At 39.4% G+C, this 7,500-nt stretch overlaps 2 protein-coding genes across 3 annotated transcripts in view; both read left to right on the top strand.

The window, feature by feature from the left end:
• The window catches only part of LOC138011683 (receptor-type tyrosine-protein phosphatase epsilon-like), a 45,475-nt gene that overhangs the window by 15,688 nt on the left and 22,287 nt on the right, over nt 1-7,500 (top strand). For both annotated transcript variants that reach the window (XM_068858808.1, XM_068858809.1), the window contains exons 6-8: nt 4,018-4,112; nt 6,964-7,057; nt 7,148-7,224. In XM_068858808.1, the coding sequence (XP_068714909.1) occupies nt 4,018-4,112; nt 6,964-7,057; nt 7,148-7,224 (266 nt within the window). The remainder of the gene's footprint in view (nt 1-4,017; nt 4,113-6,963; nt 7,058-7,147; nt 7,225-7,500) is intronic.
• LOC138010290 (uncharacterized) lies at nt 5,388-6,473 on the top strand. The gene has a single exon (XM_068857220.1). It carries the CDS (start codon nt 5,388-5,390, stop codon nt 6,399-6,401), a length of 1,014 nt encoding a protein of 337 aa, XP_068713321.1. The 3' UTR covers nt 6,402-6,473.

Here is a 7,500-nt window from a genome sequence, read left to right as displayed (position 1 = left end):
AAAGCTTAGAAAATCCAGGCTTGAGAAAGTCTCGAACCTATGACAGTGCGAAGGAGTTGAAACGAATTCTTAGCGAAAGATTGTTACAGTTAATGAAACAACTTCGGCATCGGAAAAAATCTAGGCTTGCGCATGCGTTGTGTACTGCCGTAGAGCTGAGCTGTCATCGGTTGTGTTTGTATACCACGAGCGATGAAGGTATGGTATAGAATATTTCACTGGTCACATGCTTCCACTACGTACAAAATGCTTTCAAAGACAATGACATATTTGAATACAAAGATGATATGTTTTTTCAAGAAAAGCTTAAGGATTTTGGATTTAAGTGCTTGGAGATCTCTTCAAGGAATTTGCGCAGTTCATGGCCTTTGCTGTGAGGGCTCTAGCGAAAAGGACTTCGGAAATGATGAATCAAGTTTTTCTTACTTTCAAGTTTTCAAGTGAGCAAGAATATCAAGGAACTGAACTCTGAAATTTAGATTTTTGAACGATTGTAAGGAACAAAATAGGAACAGAACTTAAATGATCCCAGATTGTTTGGGTTATGAAGGAAGAATATTTGTGGTTGAATATCCCACAGATGCAAGACATTTTTTTTAACAATAGACCTTATTCATAAATGGCGGCCAATTTATAATTCTTTTGTCGAAGTGCAAATTAGCCTACCAAGCCTCGATACCATACAGTGAATTGAAAAGAATTCTTGCTCTAAAATGAGGCTTGGTAGGCTAATTTGCACGCGGACAAAAGAATTATAAATGTGACCGCCATTTATGAATAAGGTCTATTACGCTACTGAATAAAATATACCATAACCTATTCTTTGGACGAACGAGGCGTACAATATGGAGGATACAAGCTTTATCCAGACCTCAAGCAGTGACATTTCCGGCAAGTATTACGAAAGTCAAATTAAACTGCCGTTTTTCCGACTTCGATTGTAATTTGACAAAGTATATAATTCAAAGAATTAAATTTTGTCAAATATTTATGAGACTTTCGATCAAAACCAGAATGAAAATGTTGAAACCAAAGTGAAGGAGATTCTGGACTTAGTTTTTGAAAAATGTTCAGCCACGAAACGCTTAGTACGCTAGAAAGTTATACTGGAAAGTCAGAGTCTTACCTTTTTGAGATTTAAAATTTCCTGATGTCGGTCTTTTGATACAGAAAGAAATTTTATTTGAAATTTGAATTTGTCCCCTTATTTTTCGTAATAAAGTAGGAAAGAATCCTCACTATTAAAAATATGGTTTTTATGGTGATAATCTTGCTGTAAGAAAAGAGCTGAAGGATTGTTCCTGTAACGGCGTTGTTTATTGTAGATTTGGGCGAATCGCATGGTAAGGGGAATTCTTTGATTGTACCTCACGTCCACATTTGCCATGTTGGTGGAAAGAACGATAACACGAAAGTCTTTTGGGATTTGCAGAACTTGAGCTACATTTTGCTATCGTTTTGGCACCACCATGGCCGTCTTATCACGTGAGTTTGAGTGGTGCAATCAAAGAATTGGAACTAAAACAGACAGCGACACTCACACTGAGAGACACCAATAGAACACTTCATTGCAAGGACATCCGCTTAAGGTGATTCCTCAGTATTGCATTGCGCATCCCTACTGCGCACGATTTTTGCGTCATTAGCGCGCGCAAATTAGCGCGTGCACGTACACAGCGAAAGAAATTTCCCTCAAGCTAAGCTCGATAGCGAAATAAATGCTCATTTTCTTTTAAACGAGCATGGTGACCTGTATTTTTTATTGCATAATAATAGTGTGCATATTGTGCCCCTTAATTTAAAAGAAAACTAAAAAAAATTATCGGAAGCAAAAAAAGATCTAGGCGAAAGCATGTTGGAACCCGTTACTCTGTGATGCAAATTATGACCGCAAAAATAACGACTCTACGAACGCTTTACGTCCACGTCGTTTCAAATAGTGTTTTGTTTCCACAAATTTTATATAATATTGTTCTATATGCTCGACATTTTCTACCTGTTAAGTTTTTTTCCGAGTATTACTTTTATAAACTACCTATCGAGCTACCGCAAAATGTAACGTGGACTGATGAATAATGCGCCTAAATTAAATAGCACGAGTACAAGCATAAATTGGGTAAGATTGGCCCATCATATCTCTTAAGCGAGAATGGTGACCTATCATTTTTATTGTTTTTTTCGAAACAGTGCTTGGTAGAGAACATTCAGGGAAAGTTTTAAAAAAATTCATCGGGAACTTTAATTTCTGAGGAATCACCTTAACACCAGACTGGCAAAAATTTGAGCTTTGAATTTTATCCAAAGGCTGTTTAATTTGCGTGTAAGTTTTAGTTTTCACAGTCCGCCATTACTCACGTTCAAAAGTAACCGATTGGACGGACCTCAGAGGGTTGGATCTGTGGAAAAGTGACGTTTACTCACTTGCTTGTAAATGCAGCTTATTGTATACGAAAAACACGAATTTAAAAGTCTGAAAACCCGAAACTCCTGTGCTGCATATTAATTGAACCGCGTACACACGTATTGCAGTCTTAAACTAGTGAGTGCTTGACATCATTTTCTCCTCGATCCAGCTCTCTCAAGACTTTAAAGTTAGGGTGTATTTACATGAGAATGGGACGACATCAAACCGGTGTGAACTTTTACCGGCATGAAATTTTTGCACCCGTTTACATGAAACCGGGACGGAATGCTTAGTGCCTGGTTTCGGAACGAAATGATATGTTTTGTTTAAAAATTATATCGCTGGCCCAAAAGTATACAGGCTCGAAAAATCTGGACCCGGCCTGAGATTTGCTTCAGCAAACGAGGTTTTTGAGCTACGGGCGGCAAGCGGAAGTGGACTTTCCGCATGCCAGGATAGTTGTGTCTCTCATAGTTTTAAAGTAATTTGCTCTAATAGGTCTAGAGAAAACATACTTAGTAATATAAATGTGGTTGTTTGAAGACAAGTTAACTTCCGGTTGCCATCCGTGACTCAAAAAGCCCCCTATTTTCGTGCGAACGGTACGAACTCAGATCTGTACGAGAGTTTCTCGTTTCGGTCCAGCAACCGAGACGAAGTTTGACCGGACCGAGTCCATTGTCAGGCCGTTCTCATGAAAACGCAAAAAAAAAAAGAAATGTATGAAGGCCGAAACAATCTCATGCTGGTCTGAGTTCGTCGCGGTGTCATTTAAATACACCCTTAGTAATGGCGGACCATTAAATAGGAAAATTCCAGTTAAGATAATTGGGTGTCCTTTTGAAATCAAGTCTTGGGTCGCGTAGCGTTTAGTTAACATAGTATTGAAATCCAAAGAAAAGAAGAATTAATTATTTGATCATAGTAGTACTTTAAAAATATCATTTAATAGCTAGGAGCTACAACGAAAACGTTTTTTCATTTTAGCCCGCTTTACACTACATGTAGCACTAAAATCTGGTACGGCACTCCCAGATCTTGGTACCGTACCAATGTTTTTCGGGCACGGCATGGTAATTTTTTCGTGTCAAAACAGGACAAGCTTGCAAAAGGCGTAGCAAGCATAGCACCAATGTTTTTCGGGCACGGCATGGTAATTGTTTCGTGTCCAAACATTACAAGCTTGCAAAAGGCATAGCAAGCACCTGTGCCAGAAATTATAGAGATGCCGAGCACATCTCTGGAGGTCGGCATGTGTAAGGGCCGATTTACACGGTACGACTTTGTCGCATGCGACAACGACTTACGACAGGCCCACGACATGATTTACGATTGTTGTGTACGCCAGAAAAAATGTCGTAGCATTTAAAACATGTTTTAAAACACTGCGACAATCGTAAGTCATGTCGTAGGCCTGTCGTGAGCTTGTCGCATGCGACAAAATCGTATCGTGTAAATCGGCCCTAAAAGGGGCTTTAGTTTCTAGACTTCCGTCTTTAACTTCATTTTCTTTCTCCCTCGTTTTTTCCATTATCATTAAAGAATGTAAACCTATCCTGTCTCTGAAGTTTGGATGTGAAATAAAGATTGTTGTTGTTGTCCTTTTTGTACAGGATTAAAACATGGTGCCATTCAAGTGGATGACTTTTCTCGCCATGTAAAAAGTTTGCACCTCGACGATGACTACAGATTCAATCAGGAATTTGAAGTAAGTACTTAGTTTTTGCTGTTACTTCGTTGCCATTCTTTAACGTGACTTGTTAAAGGAAACATCACAAAAATAATGCCAATGTGAAAAAAATGTGTTTGGTTAAGAAGTTGGAAAGTAGGGTTAAATTCAATCCTGGGTGGTTCGTTTCCGCAAGCTTCATTTTGTTTGTTAACCATCGAAGATCGGATTCGGAGATTCGACGACGCGTTGAATATTAGAATGATACATTCTTCTTTTATCATCGTCCTGATGTCGTCATTAGAGATCTGAAGGCCTCATTGGTCAGTCCCAGGCGCCAGTCGTGATTGTTACTATGGATACGGAAATGGATACGTCAGTGAGAGACCGATTAGTGCGCATGCGCATACCCAACAACCTTGAAAGAGGAAACTTCATTCAACATTCGCGATAACTAAAGAAATGTTGGATGGTTGTTGAAGCAAAGTTTAAACACTTTTGAACTCATTCAACTGAACTTCGATTGAACATGTTTGACACTGTTTAATGAACAAAAGCAATCGTCGGTCTTCACGCCCCTCACGTGCGTTTTACATTGTGGTACATTTCTTAGCCGTTATCGTCCTGACAACGACGTGCAATCATCATATTTGACGTTACGTGGAGAACGTCACAGCACTCTGGGCGAAACTTTCAGTTTTCTTCCCAAACATTCACATCCTTATAAGTAAAGGCTTTTTAAAACAAATTGAGGTAAAAATTACCGGGTAAAATGCGCGACGTTTCGACCGAACTTCGGTCATTATCAAGCTTAAAAGTGAAGATAAAATTTTGCATACATAAATATAAAACTAAGGAGTAAAAGTATGTAAAGTATGAAAATGTACAAAAGGGGGTGTTAAAAACATGCTAGAATAAAAATGGATTAAAACACTTTCGCACGAATTGAGTCTGACTGTACATTCAGGCTTGGTCTCAGTTCATTAATTAAAAACATTTCATAAATGAGACAGTCAAACTTGCTCTTGCACTTTTTTAAGATAGTAAAATTCCTCGTAAGGTCATTGGGCACATAGGACAATCAATAGTGGGGATATGCTCGTTTCTTTCGATGTCTCTTCATTATTCACCAATGTACCACTGGAAGAGACAATACATATTCTTGCGGATAAAGCTTTCATGAACGATTGGTTCAATGTAACGCACGGCCTCAACCTCAGTAAGCAAGACCTGGTTGATCTCCTAAGAGGCGTAACGAAGGACCAACTTTTTCTGTTCAACGGTCAACTCTATGAGCAGACAGATGGTGTCGCTATGGGCTCCCCGCTCGGACCCTTATTGGCGAACGTTTTTATGTGCAGCATAGAAGAAACGCTCGAGCGCGATGGCAAGATGCCCGCATACTACAGGAGATATGTGGATGACACGTTAACTATTGTGCCAAATATAGCATCAGCTAATGAATTCCTCGAGACTCTTAACCACTGCCACCCCTCGGTTAAGTTCACTATGGAGATTGAGAATAATGGAATGCTTCCGTTTCTGGGCACACAGCTCCTTAACAAATCTACACAAATCCAAACCAAAGTGTATGTCAAACCTACCAACACTGGCCTTTTGCTGCATTACAAGAGCCATGTTGATGATCGCTACAAGCGCGGCTTATTGAAAACTATGCTTGATCGTGCGTTCCGCCTCTCATCTAACTGGTCATACTTTTCCGGTGAATGTGATCGGCTCAAAATGGTGTTTTCTCGTCTTAGCTATCCAGACAGGTTAATTAATTCCACCATCTCGCGCTTTATTGCAGTCAAAGCTTCTGATCAACCTGTTCGCGAGTTACCAGCTGTTAACAACGAATTAAAAGCGGTTCCTGTGGTTCTGCCATTTAAGGACCAGTCTTCAGCCGATATTGTGAGAGCACAACTTAGAGATCTGAGCCAGAAAATTCAAGTGACCGTCCGGCCCGTGTTTGTTAGCCACAAGATTAAACAGCATCTGAAACCGCGCGAAGTCAAGCCTCCCATTGTCAACCAACAATCCCTTGTTTATCAGTTTAAATGTGACCTGTGTGATGCAGGTTATGTTGGTTACACACGGCGGCATTTGCATCAACGCGTTGACGAGCACAAGAATGCGTCTTCCTCCATTGGAAAGCATTTCCGTGTGGAACATTCCTATGTGCCCAATGACCTTACGAGGAATTTTACTATCTTAAAAAAGTGCAAGAGCAAGTTTGACTGTCTCATTTATGAAATGTTTTTAATTAATGAACTGAGACCAAGCCTGAATGTACAGTCAGACTCAATTCGTGCGAAAGTGTTTTAATCCATTTTTATTCTAGCATGTTTTTAACACCCCCTTTTGTACATTTTCATACTTTACATACTTTTACTCCTTAGTTTTATATTTATGTATGCAAAATTTTATCTTCACTTTTAAGCTTGATAATGACCGAAGTTCGGTCGAAACGTCGCGCATTTTACCCGGTAATTTTTACCTCAACATTCACATCGTTCATACAAATCTTCCTCCTGGAAATATGGTTGACACTTCCAGCATCAATGTCATCATTTACGCAAAGATCCTCAAACTTTTTGACCATCCGACCTAGCTAACCATGGCAATTCGCACAACATCTATCTTTCGCCCCTGTAAGTCGTGTACAGCACGTGTACAGCACAGGTTTGCTGCTTCGTAGTCGATGCTAGAAAGCGAAAACTGAGAAGGGAGAACGGTGTCTTTTTGCGTCAATCTGTTGTTACTCTCTGAATTTTTTGATTGCACTCACGTGATAGGAAGGCCATGTTTGTGCCAAAAAAATAAAAAAAAAAGTTTTCCTCTAAATACGCAATGTTTCACATTTTTCTTGTTTTGACTTCCTTTGCAGTCTTTGAAAAATGTCCACTTGAAAATGCGCTCATGGAGTCACAGTGACAGACCAGAAAATCAACCAAAAAATAGATACGGAAATATAGTGGCATGTAAGTTTGTTTTTTAAACATTATCTAGTAATACGCGAAAGGAAACTAGATTATGTCTTGCTTCTGTACTCTTTTCTTTTTTTTTTGCAGACGACCACTCTCGAGTAATTCTTTCTCTGATGGAAAATGAACCAGAGTCTCGTTATATTAATGCAAATTATGTTGATGTAAGTAGCCATAGATTGTAGCACATGTGGGGTATACGTTTTTCATTTTTTTCCAAACTAAATAGACCTTGTTGTGTGCTTTGCCTTTACTAAAATTTACGTCTTTGGATAGCTGAGGGGAAAGTACTGTCTTGTAATGATATCAAATGCTGGTAGTTCTTTTACCTTTTGAAGTCAATTTGTAAATAGCGCGATGCCTTTTGTGTGCAAACGCGCATACTACTACTACTACTACTACTACTACTACTACTACCGCTGCCACTGCCACTGCCACTG

Source organism: Montipora foliosa, chromosome 7 (genome assembly GCF_036669935.1).
Source record: "Montipora foliosa isolate CH-2021 chromosome 7, ASM3666993v2, whole genome shotgun sequence".
Classification (NCBI taxonomy): domain Eukaryota; kingdom Metazoa; phylum Cnidaria; class Anthozoa; order Scleractinia; family Acroporidae; genus Montipora; species Montipora foliosa.
The sequence above is the reverse complement of the archived record's forward strand: the minus strand, read 5'-3'. Positions and strand labels throughout refer to the sequence as shown.

Bases quoted from the DNA above. Each gene is read 5' to 3' on its own strand.
- LOC138010290 (XM_068857220.1), top strand. From the start codon at position 5,388: ATGGGCTCCCCGCTCGGACCCTTATTGGCGAACGTTTTTATGTGCAGC.